The sequence below is a fragment of the Mesoplodon mirus genome (genome assembly GCF_964341445.2).
Source record: "Mesoplodon mirus genome assembly, chromosome: 17".
Lineage (NCBI taxonomy): Eukaryota > Metazoa > Chordata > Mammalia > Artiodactyla > Ziphiidae > Mesoplodon > Mesoplodon mirus.
The window spans coordinates 11,949,139-11,966,682 of record NC_138993.1 but is presented as its reverse complement, the minus strand read 5'-3'; the positions used below and the strand labels follow the sequence as shown (position 1 = coordinate 11,966,682).

Genomic DNA, 17,544 nt, shown 5'->3' with positions numbered 1-17,544 from the left:
GGACTGGCCTTATGCACATGAACCATGGCTAATGACCACTTAGTATGGAATTCTCCCCCAGAGATTGGAAACTGCCTGCCCATGGGTTGAATTCAGGATACCGGTGTGTTTTATTTGGAATGCACAATGTTTTTTTTATTAAAAAAAAATGAATTGCCAACTTCTAAGAATAGCGGACTTTCAAATAAAAACCTGATTTCACTTTCTCTTAGGAAATCAGTGAATCTAGCAACACTGGGCTAACCTTCCTGCGGGACAGGTGTTGAGGAGGTGACCCTTTTAGGTGAGGGGAGGGTTTCGGTTTATTAGAGCCCCACCAACTTCCTGTTGTCTGCCTGTGTTAACTGCCATTTTCCACCCCATTTGGGCTGGGTTTTATGATGCTTGGCCCACTTCACTGTTTGTGTTACCCTCCAGGCCTCTGTAAGCATTTGAAGTCGTGATGCTTTACACCTACAGCTCACGCATTGTGGGGAAGTGGCAACCAGCCCCATGTTATTTACCAAACTCTGTATGTAGATAAAAAGGATTATAGAAACTCTAATATACATACTATAGGATGAAGACAAAGAAGAAATATTGGCCTTGAGTGTTTTGGTCACCATATATAATTTTTTAAAAGGCCATTGAATAAGGAACATCTGCAAGTATATGTTCATCATTGTATACCCATATCAGCATTTATTTATAAAAACGATGTTTTGGGGGCTTCCCTGGTGGCGCAGTGGTTGAGAGTCCGCCTGCCGATGCAGGGGACACGGGTTCGTGCCCCGGTCCGGGAGGATCCCACATGCCGCGGAGCGGCTGGGCCCGTGAGCCATGGCCGCTGAGCCTGCGCGTCCGGAGCCTGTGCTCCGCAACGGGAGGGGCCGCAGTGGTGAGAGGCCCACGTACCGCAAAAAAACAAAAACAAAAACAATGTTTTGAAACCAAGCCTTCATTTTGGACTTCATAAAATTTTTTATCTTACTATTGCCATGTCTTTTAGCCTTTTGTCAGTTTTGCTTAGATCTCAATACAATTATGCAAAACAGTATTATCATTCAAACAACTCCAAACAATTCTAGAGAATGTTTTCATTAGCAATTTAAAAAACCTATTCTCAAATACATTTTTGGAAGAATAAGTATTTTTTTCTCCAATAATATTTTTGATGCTATAGAAATGTTTGTCTTAGCTGCAAACGTTTGAGTTGGGGTACAATAAAAGTGATTTTTTCATATAATAATTTTAGAATGTAATTTTCGGTTGCATTTGGACTGAATACTACTGCTCAACTAGAAGTGGTTAAGCATCCACCAGCCAGAACACTGACCAATATGTTACATATAACACACAGGAGACAAAAGGCTGTATCCTCAGCTCATTTAAAAAATCCAATGTTTTAGGAGCGCTCCCGTTGCGGAGGTGTTGATGGTGATGATGGTGATACCAGTGGTGATGGTGGCCATGGTGTTGATGGTCATGGGGGCAGTGGTGATGGTGGTAACAATCATTTTGGAGATCTCAGATTTATGGGAATGTCATCATTTGAGAAACGTCATTTACTTGAGAAGACTAATTTGGATTGTATTTAAAAATCCCTTTTTTAAAAACATCTTTATTGGAGTATAATTGCTTTACAGTGGTGTGTTAGCTTCTGCTTTATTAAAAAAAAGTCCCTTTTAATGTCAAGCTGTAAAGTCAGACAAGTAGATTAGAAACAGAAATAGAAAGATTGAAAACAACCAACTCCATACTTTAATGTCAAGCAATTTACAAATTTTCCTGGAAGAAGCATGCTTCCATGGGTTTGGGAATATCATTTTTTGCCTGTAACCTCAAGTGACAAGCCAGTGCACAAGAACATGAAAAGCAGAGTGTTTGTCTTTATATTTTTATCCCTCAAATAGATACCAATTCTTTGGATTGTGATTTTCTTGTAAACCTTTTTTAAAAATCGGGTTTTACCAAAGGGTATTTGTGAGGAATCAACGTAATGTTAGTTAAGTCTCTCTTTGGGGCCTGGCGCATCATAGGCCTTTGCACTGGTCTTGGGCTCCTGAAACATCAAGGGGGAAATAAGTCATGCACTGATTCACTGGTCATGTGCATGTAGAGATAAGAGTCAATAAAATTGCAAGAGAGCTAAATGCTTTAAGTACATCTTTAACTCCTGATCCGGGAAACCATATCTGAGAGTGCTGCCTTGCACAGGTTTTGTGGGCTGCGTTTGAAGCCCAACCTTGGTGATCCACGCTTCCTAATTCACCTGCACTCCAGGAACCCCGTCGCAGAGCACCTTAAGCCAGCTTTTCAGTGTCCTAAGTTTAATTGACCCCACACCTATCCTGTTCAGGGTGTTTCCCAGGCTGACGAACATTTAGTGGAAGCATCTCAGAGCATCACTTTTTCGTCCTTCCTCTTGACATTGACAAACGGTGACCCTGCTCTGCCACAAACACAAGCAAATGGAATAAACACGCATGAAAGAATACACTTGCGTAAATCTTTTTGGAAGGTGTAATTATTTTCAAGGAGCTTTATATGGATGTTTCTAGATCAAAAGTTGCATGGACTGAATGCAGCCCAGAAGAACCTTTTGTATGGATTTGTTTATGTGGTGTTGCAGATATATATATATATTTTTAAGTTGGGGGATATTAAATTTGACAACAATTCTTATTTAAATATGAAGTCATAAAGTACTGCAGGGTGACACAGTGCTTGGCGCTGCTGGCGTTAGAGGTGGCATTTATTATCCTTTTTGCTACAGTCACCACTGATGTGTGCCTGGTCCGCCTCCCTCATCTGTGTTCTCTGCCAGGCCCAGGCTGTGTTGTGACTTTCACCGAGGGCGGCCGGAGCACCTCTCGGCATTGGCAGTGAGAGCTTGAAGTATTTCTCTGACTTGTTTGAAGCTACCGTTATGCCCCGTACCTCTGTTCAAATGTTAAGCAGACAGCCCAGTATTAACTCTGGGTGCCACATTTTCCCCTTGGGGATTGCTTTTCCTCATCTGCTCTGAAAAGCTCTGTATTCGTTGGCTTCATGTGTCTTGTAATAGTTTTATGTCTTTTTTTCCAGTGATCATAGTATAATGTTTCTGCCTAGTTAGAAACTGAGCCACAATCTCCACTACCTATTTACATGGATCTTTTAGAAGATCCTCTCAGCAACAGCATGTAAGTTTAACTCTTTTTCTAGCCCTGAAAAGAATGACTTGAATTAGGCTTGTCAAATAACCCAGTTCTTGGGCGTGGCAGCCCTCAGCTTGAACATCCATTGCCTTAGTCCGTTAGGGCTGCTGTAACACAATACTGTAGAACTTCCCTGGTGGTACAGTGGTTAAGAGTCCACCTGCCAATGCAGGGGACACGGGTTCGAGCCCTGGTCCAGGAAGATCCCACATGCCGCGGAGCAACTAAGCCCGTGCGCTCTAGAGTCCTCGAGCCACAACTATTCAAGCCCACGTGCCTAGAGCCCGTGCTCCACAACCAGAGAAGCCACCGCAACCAAGAGTAGGCCCCGCTCACCACAACTAGAGAAAGCCCACACGCATCAACGAAGACCCAACACAGCCAAATAAATAAAATAAATATATAAATAAATAAATAAAATACAAACAAAAGAAGTACTGTAGTCTGGGTGGGTCGTAAACAACAGAAATTTATTTCTCACAGTCCTAGAGGCTGAGAAATCCAAGATTGAGTGTCTGGTAAGAGCCTGCTTCCTAGATGGCTGTCTTTTTGCTGTAAACTCACCTGGCAGAAGGGGCTAAGGAACCCCCTCAGGCTTCTTTTATAAGGACCCTAATCCCATGACCTAATCACCTCCCAGAGGCCCTACTTTCCAATACCATCACATTGGGGGCTAGGATTTCAGCATATAGATTTGGGGGGACACATTCAGACTGTAGCATCCATCTTGAGGTAAGTGGTGTGCATTTGCTTCTGAGCTCAGATCAGAGATTATTTGTGCCCTCTTTAAAGAGAGGACTGTGTGACAGTTGCCATGTTTTGCACTGTGGTTTAACTCCTTAAGTGAAGAGTGGCAGGTAGAGTAAGCTATTTCTTTTTAATAGATTTTATTGATTGATTGATTGATTGATTGCTGCGTCGGGTCTTCACTGCTGTGCGTGGGCTTTCTCTAGTTGTGGCGAGCAGGGGCTACTCTTCATTGTGGTGCGCGAGCTTCTCATTGCGGTGGCTTCTCTTGTTGCAGAGCCTGGGCTCTAGGCACGCAGGCTTCGGTAGTTGTGGCATGCAGGCTCAGTAGTTGTGGCTCGCAGGCTCAGTAGTTGTGGCACACAGGCTTAGTTGCTCCACGGCATGTGGGATCTTCCCAGACTAGGGCTCCAGCCCGTGTCCCCTGCATTGGCAGGCGGATTCTTAACCACCGTGCCACCAGGGAAGCCCTTAGAGTAAGCTATTTTAAGGATGTCGTAGCCAACAGGAGGGAAGTCTCAGGAGGAAGCAAACACAGCAGTGGGATTGGGGTTACATTAACTTGTCAAGAGGGCAGAATTGGAGGCCTCTGAGGTCAGCTCTGTTCTCTACACTCCTCTTTCCCAGATGTTCAAAGGTTTTAGTATTCCATTCTCAGATGGTAGCCCCAGACCCCCCAGCATGATGCCTGGCTCAGAGACCTACCATGCCTGACCAGGGCCAGCACTAATGGCAGCAGCTGCCCGTCCCCCTGTGGCTTCCCTGTGGGCCAGTAGTTACCGAGGGCTTTAACTACCTTCATTCGTTGAATCCTCAAGGAACTCTGCACAGTAAGTCCCATTTTACAGATGCAGAAACTGAGGCTGAGGACGTTTAATGGCTGCCCAAGGTCACATACCTGTTAGGTGGCAGAGCCAATGCCCCCTGTCAGTATTTGGTACTAGAGGGTCACTTTACTCCAAAAAAAAAAAAAAAAAAAGAAGAAGAAAAAGAGATGTTAGTATTTAAAAAATACGATAAGTAATGAAAGATAAATCATGTAGAATAGGTTGCTGTCCCATGAAGGATGGTGACCCCGTACGAAGAGCGCATTGCTCCATCAGAGAGGATGCTCCACGGCGGTCTTCCCTAGCTGATGTCCGTGTGAGCCAGCGGCTGAGAACACACTCAAGGAATAGATGTACTTCTGTTCCATAATTGTTTGGATTTTTTTTTTTCTGGTTGACCCAGCAAATTAAATTGCTTGTATTTCAAAAGAGAACGTTTCTTTTTTCCATTTCTTTTAAGCATCAGCATGTTATTCCATTGTTAGCTCCTAGCCACTTCTGAATTTCAACAATATTATCCACTTTTGCAAAAAAAGATCCTAGAGCTTCAAACTTGTAAAAAGCAGTTTGAGGATCTTTCTTTTCTTCTCTCTGTTACTATTATTTTACTATTATTAGAATAATGTATTGCTTTTCTTACTGGTTATATCTTTTTCTGGGGAAGAACCAGAGTTTCTTGAAAATATTTTTCTTTATTAGAAATTTCTTCTTTTTCGTCTTTACTGGAGCATACTTTCTTTACAATGTTGTGTTAGTTTCTGCTTTATAACAAAGTGAATCAGCTCTACGTATACATATATCCCCATATCCCCTCCCTCCTGCGTCTCCCTCCCACCCTCCCTATCCCACCCCTCTAGGTCGTCACAAAGCATCGAGCTGATCTCCCTGTGCTATGCAGCAGCTTCCCACTAGAATTTCTAGCTAGAAGAGCAATTGTAAGATAAACTACCATTTGCATAAGTTTGTCATCAAAGAAATGAAAAAGTGATAAAGGAACAGTGGAGAATGTATTTTTGTGACAATAACATAACATATTCCTAATATTTGGCTATAAACTAATTGTAGACATATTTTAGAACCAGAAATGTATGGAATTACATGATTATAGAAGAGGAAAATTCACACTGGTTGACTTATAATATCATGTGTCATAACAACGTTCAATGCTAAGAGTTAAGAAATGAAGCCAAGTATGGAATGAAATTGGAAGAGAAATCTTCTCAAAACTAAGTTTTGACAGGAGGAGGGGGCCTATGTGTGCCAGGTTTTAACTGAGAGCTAGTTATAATGGTCATATTACGAGTTGTGTAGAAAGGAGTTTGTTGATTCTGGTGCCTTAGATACACAGGTGACTGGACATTTTTTCAAAGGTCTAAGTATTCCTTTTTGGTAAAGATTATCTCATCAAAATGTAGACAACAGAACCTTTAAAGCTACCCTCTTTAACTGGTATCAAGAAGAAATTATTATAATTAGTATTATATCCTTTTTTTAAAAAAGAAAATTGAAACAGAAAGGATAGGGATACTCAATGATTCCAATAAATGGACTGAATTTCTTGGCTTTTATTTTTTGTGGTGGTGTGTAATTTCACTTAAAATACATTAAATAGGTGACAGTGAAATATTTTAGCGTCTCTAACATACCAGGAGACACCTGATAAAGACCCAGTAGCTGGTGTGGCTTCAAACCTATGAGGCCATGGCTGCAGAGATATCCCTAATTTCGTTGGTAGAGGTCACTCTTGTAAAGAAAATCTCATCATACAGGCGCTGCTGAGACGCTCGCCCTGTTCCCTGATGTCAGCGTCACCATGGAGATCTCATTCCATTGAGGGGGAATGGATTCCACAGTCCTGCTTTGGAAATGTGTAAATAGCAGACGCTTTTATTGCCTTTGTTTGAATCTCTGCCCTTGCAGAGCAACTCATACCGGAAGCTCAGAGCAGAGGAAGTCCATATTTGTCTGCTGTGATTCCCCCCCCCCCCCGCCCTCCATGTAAGCAGCTTGGTCCCCTGGGACGAGAGTGCATAAAGACAAGTTAATGGGAAAGATATGCATTCAGATTTCACATAAAGAATGTCAGAAAACTGAATAATGTTTTCCTTGAGTCAAAGAAATAATTCAAACTTGCTTTAATAATTTTTATTAGACACTTCTTATTATAAGCTATTAATGTACAATATATGGGATAACTAAATGGTTTTATCAACTGAAATTTATAATACAAAATGGAAGGGTACATGTTTCTGTGAATTTGAATAGACTTGTTTTCCTGAAACTTGGTAGTTAAGAGCCTGCATTTGAATTCTAACTGACCTGGTTTCAAATTCCTATTGATCTTCTGTTTAATCTGGCTAAGTTTTTTTAAATCTTAAGGTAGGGAAAATAGTAGCATCTAACTATTGTTTAATAGTCTGTCTCCTTCATAGTAGAGGGGCTTAAATGTAATAATGTATAGTGAAGATTAAGCATAGTAATATATATAGAAATATTCTTGTTGCTGTATCACACCCCAAAGAGAATTTTCATCTTTTCTTTATATCTTCGTCACATAATTACTGTGGTAAAACAGAACCATTACAGAAACTGATAAGCAAGAGAATTTAAGTAACTGGTCCAAGTGTATCAATGACTATGGCAAATCTGTGCTCAGAACCTCTGTATCCTGATCCTTATTCAAAGGCTTTTTCCAGCACATCTGGAAATTATAATCATCCATGCTTTTTCAGATACAGTGGTTATGGTATCATGCTAACCACCACCAGGGATAAAGTCGGATGCTATAAATGGAATGTTTATATTTGGGATTAGATTTTCACATAGTAACCAAAGTGTTAGATAAGAACTGAAAATTAATCGATGGAATATTAAGCCTTGTGTGCCATAAAACTGACTACGTCTTTTATGAATTGTATACAGTACATCTATAATTTCTTTCCTAGTGTAGGGACATTTCAACAAAGGACGCTTTTCACAGAGGAATACAAATCTCCGGTTTCCACAAAACTAAAAGTTGGTGACAGACGCCGATAGGCCCTGATTAAGATAATGGTTCATAGAACTATATATATAAGTGTGGAAGCAGGTAAACATATTTGCAGATGACTGTCACAGCATCATTTCAGTGGAAACTGGATGGAAATCAGAGGCATGAACCCAACTTCTTTTTTTTTTTTTTTTTTTTTTTTTTTTGCGGTACGCGGGCCTCTCACTGTTGTGGCCTCTCCCGTTGCGGAGCACAGGCTCCGGACGCGCAGGCCCAGCGGCCATGGCTCACGGGCCCAGCTCCTCCGCGGCACGTGGGATCTTCCCGGACCGGGGCACGAACCCATGTCCCCTGCATCGGCAGGCGGACTCTCAACCAGTGTGCCACCAGGGAAGCCCCCCAACTTCTTGTTAGCAACTTCTACCAGCTTTGCACCAATTCCGATACTAATTCAAAGTGTGCTTTGCACCAAGATAATTATACCAGTAGAACCCCTATTCTCAAAGTGAGAAGGGGCACCCATATGCTACATTTGACCCAAATCTACTTAGAGAAGAAGGCTGTTCGTTGTGCCCAGGAGTTACATACTAAGTTTTTAAAAAAATGTTTTATTTGTTTATATTAGGTATATATTTGATTTATACTTATTTTGAAGGAAAACTATATTTGAGCTAATAAAAATAGCTAACATTTATTGAGGATTTATTCTCTTCAGATTCACAGTCGAATTCTTACAACCACCAATATGATAAGGAGGCATAGAGAATAGCATCTGCGGGGCAGGGCTGGGTTAATGCAGAACCCGGGCTTTGACGACAGGGCTGTGCTCCTGGGAAGTGGTGCCAGAGCAGATGTTCTGCATTGTGGCACAGAATCGCACTCAGGGAGGCACTGCCTCTGCCCAAAGTTTAGGATCTTTAGAAGCAGGGTTTCCTGACTTGCTCAAGTCAGTGGTAATGGCAGAGCCCGAGCTGCACCCCAGCCGCCTGCCTCCAGACCCATGACAAACCACTGGAAGGTATTGCAGGTTACTCTCTGCTGAATTACTAATTCACCACAGTGTGTTAGGAGTGTCGGTCTGTGCACACGTGTGCTGGGAATGAATAGGGGAAGGATGAGGGCCGTCATGTTCTCAAGGCCTAGCACGGTGGCTGGCAAATAATAGGTGCCCAGTGAACAGTTACTGAGTGAAGATTAGGTGTTCAGAGCAGGGGCGAGTCACTCTGGATTGGAGTGGATAGAGAAGGTAAGGCTTGGATCTTCAACTGAGCTTTGACTCATAGGAGGGATTTGAATAGGCAGAGAGTTAGTAGGAGGGGATGCCTAATGGGGAAAAAAATCATACCAAAGCCACACACGCATAGGAAAGAAAAAGCCCTTTTCCAAGGAGAATAAGTAAAGCAGATAAACTGGAACATAGTTGGTTGTTCCAGGTTGGAGCATAGTACTTAGATTTATCTCTCCATCCAACCATCCACCCACCCATCCACCCACCCATCCATCCATCCATTCATCCACCCACCCACCCACCCATCCACCCATCCAGTGCTTATTAAGTATCAGGCACCATGTCATGGGTAAACCTACCATAGACTTGAAAGATAGGTTGGAACCTCATTTTGAAGAGTCTGGAATGCCAAGCTCAAAGATGAACTTTAATTTGGTGATAAGCCATTGATGCTTTTCTGAGCCATGGAGGGAGATGGTGAAAGTTTTCTGAGGAGAAGGAGATTAAGAGAATTAAATAGGACCGGTGGGAGAGAAAGCAGATGGGAGTGAGAAAAACCATGAGAGGGAAATGCTAAGGTCCACAGGTGAGAGGCTAAGCTCTGGACTGATGTGGTGATGGGGGTGAAGAGGAGGGGCAGGAAAGGCCTGGGCTTGGGAGACGGTACAGAGGCAGCATCTGTGGCCATGGAGACAGTGGAGGTGGGTGTATGCTGACAGTACCGACTCTTCTGGGGGCAAGAGAATGATGGTTAAACAGGAACAGGTTGGACTTTCTTTTCTCAAACTTCTTATCTCTGCCTTTGCATCTTCCCTGGATCTAATCCTGATGGATGATTCCAACAGCTGATACCTACCAACCAGAGAGTTCATGAAAGAATAGGTCAACTCTCACTATCTTGTTGTAGCAAGGAGCATGTTTTTTTTTAAATCCATAAATGGAACTTATTTCTCCAAGCTGGTTACCACGCTGACTTTTGAGAACCTCAAACTTAAAAAGGAATAGCAATGTGTAAATATATAAAGTCAGATCATTTTGCACAACATTGGTTTTACATTTCTCTATCTTTTCTAATCCTTTGATGTCAGAATGTATGGTAATGCCTAAAGGAAGGTTCTCAAAGTATATTGGCCTAGAGACAAGGGTTATAAATCTTCCTCTGTTATTCTTTATTGTTAGATGGAATACATTTACAGCTAACCTCAATATCAGTGAGAAAGAGTGGGAGCACGGAGAATTGAAGGGCATAGATGATCCTGAATCCATATTTATTGCAACCTTGTGTCTAAGCCTCTGCTATCAACTGTTTTACCGAGGCTTCTAACAGGGAGCAGTTTTATAAATTTGAATTTGATCTACTGACCGTACCCACCTTCTCTGGTGGGAGGTTGTGAGCAGGGAAGTGGCTAAATGGTGCCAGAGCAGAAAGCATAGAAAACATCACAGTTTCTGACAGTTGAACAAATTCTTGATTTTAGTCACTGAAAATTGAGACGTAAATGAATCCATGTTGCTTGGCATTGAAAGGACTTTTCCCTTTTTTTGTGTGCTGAGCGATGACAGTTCGTTTTCCTTAATCATCACTGCGTTCCTTTTACGTTCTTGGAATCCTGGAGCTGGAAACAACATCAAAAGTTCATCCTTTTTCAGTTCCCACTTGCCAACAGAATTATACCTAAACCGTCCAGGCTGCATCATTGTCTGTTCTGTTCTCTGAGTCTGAGTCTGGGAGGCTGGTCATGGGATTATGATGGATGGGAGTTGGCTGGCAACCTGCTTATAACACGCTGTAGTTTTGATAGTTATTTGTCTGCTTAGCAGTGGCATAAAATAGGCACCAGTAGATGAATGTCTTCTCGTTGGCCATCTGATGCTCTAAAATGCAAATGATGGGACTGTGAGGAAAGAAAGGACAGTTTCTTTTGGAAAACAGTACTTTTCATCCATCAGAGCTTTGTCATGATAAAATTTGGTGCAAAGCCTGGCACAGAGTAGGCCCAGCATAAATGTTTGAATGATTTAAAAATTAGCCAATAGATATTTATCAGCTAGAGAAACATGGCTGCTCAGGAGTAGGTAAGTGACTCTTATTTCCTCTGTGTGTTCTTTTCACTTATGGCTGTCAGCATGGTACCAAAGGGACCCTGTCAAACAGGAGTTCATACCAGTGCGGGTGAGAAGGGTTCCAGAATCAAATAAGTCTGGGAAACACTATGTTCTTCTATCATCTCCTCCTTGGAGTTGCAGTGTACGTTAGCACACTAAGGGTTTTGAGAAGACCAGAAATAAAGAAACCTGTTTATACTGGTTAAATATTTCCCAAATCTCTTTGGTCATAGGACCATTTTGGGCATAAATGCTATTGATCATTCTCACTTTAGGAAATACTGCTTTTTTAGGGTTAATTCACATTGTGCCCAAAAAAGACACGGTTTCCCATTCTTACTCATTTTTGTATGCATGTGTGCTGTATGCTAATGGACATACAGTCGGCACAATGTGGACTTCTGCACGTAAAATGACAACGGCCTATGTAGGGTTGGTTGGGATGATACCCACGCTGATAAAGAAAGCTGGGGTGAGGAGTGCTGTGTCATAAAGGTAAAAATGAACAAGGTCATGAGAGGAGTAAAACGGAGAGTGGGTTCTGAATTCAATGAGCCTGTTTTTAACCCAAGTAGACAGAGCTTCTAACACGAGTCTTAAGACCTTGGGTCCTTCTTCCTCGATGATTTCAAAGTCCCCCTTAAGACACCTGTGTTTTCAAAGCTTTTGCAGACAGAATAAGCACTGACAACCATGAATGTCCTTCACTCATACTTAATGCTTACTATCAAATTGTTAGAGGAATATCATTCCTAAAATCTCAGCCAAGCGATTATTTGGAAATGAGAAATTATTTGAGAAAAACTATCTAAAGCCTCCACAGCATTGCATTTGGGACTCTAAAGTGTTCTCCCAACTTATTTCTGGAAGTCCTACAGCATCTTTGACTTGTCAGGGTCATGCTACAGGAACTGACAAGGAACAGAACCCCACAGGTTCTCTGTGGATGAAGCTACCAACAGATAAGGGAGGGGCTCGTAGGAAACACAGACCAAAAATATCTCACATACCAGACACAGGGAAGCTTGTCTCTGGTCCTTAAATATCCAAGGGAAAGTGCAATAGATAAATAAAGTCTATTTCATGCAGCTCTGAATGGTGCCTTCAACTGACCGCTTTACAATCTGCTCCAAGCAAAGAAAATTGAAAATAGATAGAAATCAGCAGTGTTTCCGGTGCCTTCTGCTGGCATTATACATACTGTGAACAAAAAAAGTATTACACTGCATGTCCACGTATCCACAGACAGAGAGCAATAAGCTTGAAATTATTCATCTGGACCACGTTTACTTTGGAAAGCGGCATTTAGCTCTCAAAGTTCGTATTGGAGAAGAAATTGAATAAATATGAAAAAGTTGTTTAAAAACTTTCCCTTTGTGTGACTACAAGCTGGGGAGCCCACAGGAGTGTTAAAGTTTAGCTTAGCTTGAGTGCAGGGCATACAGTTCCTCTGTATCTAAATCTCAGAAATAACTGACTGTTTCTATTATTCCTTGTATGAAGGGTACCATTTTTGTTTTAGCTAGAGGTAGAATGGGTCTCAAGTAGATTGTTCTATTCTTGTTAGGATATAACTATTCTTCTCCATTTGTTACCCCAAGGATCATCGTGTGTATGGCAACTGTGGCATCAGTTACTAGAAAATGTATTTGTTGCTAAAATCAGATGCTGACTTTTATTGCTATCAAGGACTGTTACATTCAGAAGAGTGAAGGAGCGCTCCTTTTCCACATGTTGCTGCATCCTCTCTGTTATGAAAATAAAGGGTTCTTACCTCATATCCTATTGATATATCAAGTAATAAATGTGACAGTTACCGGTTCTGTTTTCCTTATCCCGTCTTCCTGCACCACTGAAACGGAACAAGTTTCTTACTAGTAACAGATGCTTGAAACCTTCTTTTGAAATTCCTCTGGAGACGCTGCCCTGTTGATTCCATTAGATGGGAAGTGGCTTTATGCAGATGTCCACTTGCAGGGATGCATTGTTGTAATTGCTGTTCTGCTGACCCCTTGCTGAGTGCCATGCTTTTCTCTTGTAGGTGATGTGCCTTCAGGACTTTTTTGGTGACGATGACATTTTTATTGCATGTGGACCGGAGAAGTTCCGTTACCAGGATGATTTCTTGCTAGATGAAAGTGGTAAGGAAAAAAAAAAAAGTTCAAAACCAGGGGAAATTTGAGGCAGCTTTCCAAAATGAGCTGCACCAGGCCAAGATTATGTCAACTCAAAAGCTACCAAATCAGTTTCAGATCCTCAACCAACATGGCTTTTCCATATCTTGAATTTCTTTGATTTTTTTTTAATATAGAAAACAGATGAAATGATCATTGGAAAGGTTAAATCATTTAAAGGGTAAATTACCAGTGGCTAATTTATAACCATTTCATAACTACATTGATGTTCTATAGAAAAATCATGGTGCATATTTCTACATTTTTAATTATATATTTTTGTCAAAATGCGTAGTTGAAAGATGGGTAACATAAAATTATTGAGTATATGTCTAGACTCAGCTTTCGCATGGCCTCCGTTATCCTTCAGGTCCTAACTGAGAAAGATGGTTGTGTGTCCTTTTCCTTTAAATGCTTCAGAATTTGTATGTCATTAGAATCTATGAAGGATCAAAAGAGAGGAGGGAAGCTTCCTTCCATTGAAAATGGAATGTGATTTTTTTTTTTACATTTGTTAGAGGAGGAACAGTTGATAAAGAGGGAAAGGTGCATCTTAGCAAATGAATGTGAAAGGTTGTAATTTCAAGGATGATGTTTTTTGATACCATAAATCATCTCAGAATCTTAACAGCATCACAGGGAAGATTATTGTCCTGAACAGAGACCTTTCCTTGATCATATTACTTCTGGTTTAATTAGGGACATAGTATATATTTATTGACAATTCAAACTGTTGCTAGTTGGAAATACTTTTTGACGTGATAGTGAATTTCTTGCTTAGATGAATGCATGTAAATCAATGAGTTTTTGAGTGAGTGGCTGGGAAATACTGGAGCTCCAATACAGCTGATGTACATTCACATGGAGTATCTACGTATCACGTAGAGTTACATGCATTTAAACACACTACAATTATTTCGTCATTTTAACATGACTTAGGGTATATAGGGAGGGATGAGACTAAGAGAGATTGTCCCTTTATCATGAAAACTTTAAATGCCCAATAAAAGTTTATATCGATATATCCCTTGAAGAGATTTAAGTCATTTTGGTTGAAAGGGCTTAACTGGAAGAGTGGTTTGGTGTCTCTTTCCCTCTAAATAAGTTTTCTCTAAATGCCTTCCATCTTTATCTCTGATAGACTATCCTTGGGGGCACAGATTTATGTACACCTATCACACATATAATGTCCTCTGGGAGGGCCTTCTTCAGGATGAGACAGCTTTGCCATTGTGCAAAGCAACCGAATGTTAGGAGTCAGGCAGAAGAGCCGGCGGCACAGTTTTGAGAAGAATAAACTGCCTTGACTTTCGATTTAAAGGAAATAGCTGTTTCTGATAGAATGGTCTGAGAGACCAGATGCGTTCTGAAATGAGAATTTCATTTGTTGCTTTGATATGGAAAACAGCCTGTCAGACTCGAACAGGAATACAGCTCAGTTTCAGATCAGCAGAGTTGGCCTGGGGTTCCCTAGCCCTCCATCTCTACCCAGCCCCCAGGTGGACTTGGGGCTTCTCCCCCCGACCCTGCCTTGCTTGGTGTGGCCTTGGGGCTGGGCTTTCCCTCTTGACAACGTGCTCTCAACTCACAACGCCGCAGCCTATTCGTGTTCATCTGCGATGGTGGGCAGGCAGGCTTTCTGAAAAGTACAACAGAAAAATCCCTTGTACTCTCCCTTTAGAAACCTTTCTTATTAATAGGGATGCATATATATACACACATGCACACGTGTGCACGCACACACACGCATCAAGGGATATTGACCGTCACATATGGCTTGGCCATTTGAAGGACCACTTCAAACTATTTTAGTGAGAAAGTGAGAACTTCACATCCTTTCCCAGGATGAATATACCCTAAGCATTTCTTGGTGTGAAATACATTTCTGAGTAACAGTGTCCTCCCCCATCCTCAGAGAAACACGTGGATTGGGGGAGGGGATAGAAAGAAGTCTAAATTGAGATTTTTACTTCCTTGGATGAACCTGCCCTGAGACTAAATTCACACGTTGACAACTGCAATTTCCCTGTTGCTTGTACAGCATGTTCTGGTGCTAATGTATTAACATTTGAATCTTTCCTTGCGTGCTCTGAGCATGATTTAGCCCAGCTTATTTGTACTTGCTAAATGGTATTTGCACGTTGAGGCTTCATTTGGCCTCTTCCATAGTAGCTTCCTAAAAGGAGCGTCAGCAGGGGGCCCAGGAATCTACTGAATTAATACTGGCGTAGGGCTGTGCTTGATTTAATGGCGCCAAGAAGTGGTCCTTTGCCACAAGGCAGCACTTTTATTTTCTCTCTCAAAATTAACCCAGCTCCCAGTGTGTTCAGGATTAGCAATAATACATCCCCCTAATTACTGCTGGGAAAGCTTCTGGAGATGGCTCTTAAGGTCTTTGCAGTGAGGCGTTCTGCCATTACAGACGTTTATTTCATGGGGCTACAGTAGAGCCAGATCAATATTAGAAACTGCAAGGGAGCCTCCTCCCTCCCCTGTTTTCACATGGAAAAAAAAAATGCCTTCCTTCTTCCAGCTCCAAATGTAACCATTTTAGCAATATCGTCATCAATCACTGGATTCTTAGCACCTTCTACCATGGTGGATGCAGCACTATATATAGAGACAAGACAGGCCAACAGATCCTTCCCCTGCGTGGCTTGTGGTCTAATTTAGAAATGATGAAACATAGTCAAGGGAAATGCCAAATTGGAGACAGGAAGCTTCACATGGTTTTGCTTGTATATTGATGATAAACTGATGAATTCATGATTTGCTGCCATTAAAAAGTGAGCGGATTTTGTTGAGAAGTGCCTACCTCTTACCTGGGAGGGATAAGTAACTCCTTGGTGAGCTGCCTGTCACAGGCTGTCACCTTCTGTTCACCCCCCAGCCTCCAAGCCAACATCCTCAAACTCACCTGACCAGTTTCTTCACAAACTTACTTCACCCCTGCCAGGCCTGACACCTACTCAGGCGTCTAAACCTCACCCGTCCTTTATTTAAAATTTTAATTTAATTTTTTAAATTGAAGTCTAGTTGATTTACAATGTTGTATTAATTTCTGCTGTACAGCAAAGTGATTCAGTTATATATGTGTGTGTGTGTGTGTGTATATACATTCTTTTTCATATTCTTTTTCATGATGGTTTATCACAGGATATTAAATATAGTTCCCTGTGCTCTGCAGTAGGACCTTGGTGTTTATCCGTTCTCTATATACTAGCTTGCATCTGCTGATCCCAGACTCCCACTCCATCCCTCCCCCACCCCCTCCTTCCCCTTGGCAACCACAAGTCTGTTCTCTATGTCTGTGAGTCTGTTTCCGTTTCGTAGATCAGTTCATTTGTGTCATATTTTAGATTCCACATATAAGTGATATCATATGGTATTTGTTCTTTCTGTTCATCCTCTCTGTTTACCAATTCCCGAGTGTCCTTGACTCCAGTGTTAATAAGCATGACTTCAAACTTAACATATTTTTGCTTAGGTGTTGTATTTGCTTTCTAGGGCTGCTGTAACAAAGAACCACAGTGGCTTAAAACAACAAAAATTGATTCTCTAACAGTTCTGGAGGCCAAAAGTCCAAGATCAAAGTATTGGGATGGCTGTGCTCCTTCCGGAAGGTTCTAGGGAAGAATCCTTCTGTGCCTCTTCCTAGTTGCGGATGGTTGCCATTAATCCTTGGTATCCCTGGCTTGTTGTAGCATCACTCCCGCCTTTGCCTCCATCCTCACTTGGGCTTCTCTGTGTGTCCAAATGTCCCTCTTCTTATCAGGACACCAGTTATTGGATTAGGGTTCACCCTAATCCAGTACGACTTCACCTTGACACGATTACATCTGCAGAGATTCTGTTTCGAGTAAGGTCACATTCACAGGTACCAGGGTTAGGTGTCTGACATATCTTTTTTTGGGGGGGACAAATATTGTTTGGAGTTGTCCAGATTTTCTTTGAACTTGAGTTACAAGTAAACTCATTTTCCCTTGTTTGTTTTGTCCTGTCTTTCGATTTGCCCAGTTATAGCTTTATTGTAATTAGAATACATAAACAACAGAGCTGTGATAAGACTGCCTCTCCCCTTACCTTTCATAGGTAGGCTCACTCACCAGGGGGACCAGAGGGATGGGCTGAGAATTTCAGCAATGCACTTGACAGAGCCCCTCTTGAAATCCCTTCGACTAAGATGAAAATGTATGGTCTGAAGGATAGAGGTGGTTGTGTTTGTAATTGATTGAACTGCCTCGTTCAGAAGTGTCAATACTGATTTATAGGTGGAATATGCTGGGAGAGATCT

The 17,544-nt window shown here is 41.6% G+C and overlaps 1 protein-coding gene across 3 annotated transcripts in view; it reads left to right on the top strand.

Moving 5' to 3' along the window:
* DCLK1 (doublecortin like kinase 1) overlaps positions 1–17,544 on the top strand; it is a 323,007-nt gene that overhangs the window by 153,593 nt on the left and 151,870 nt on the right. For all 3 annotated transcript variants that reach the window (XM_082602552.1, XM_082602551.1, XM_082602550.1), the window contains exon 4: positions 13,118–13,217. In XM_082602552.1, coding sequence (XP_082458678.1) covers positions 13,118–13,217 — 100 coding nt within the window. The remainder of the gene's footprint in view (positions 1–13,117; positions 13,218–17,544) is intronic.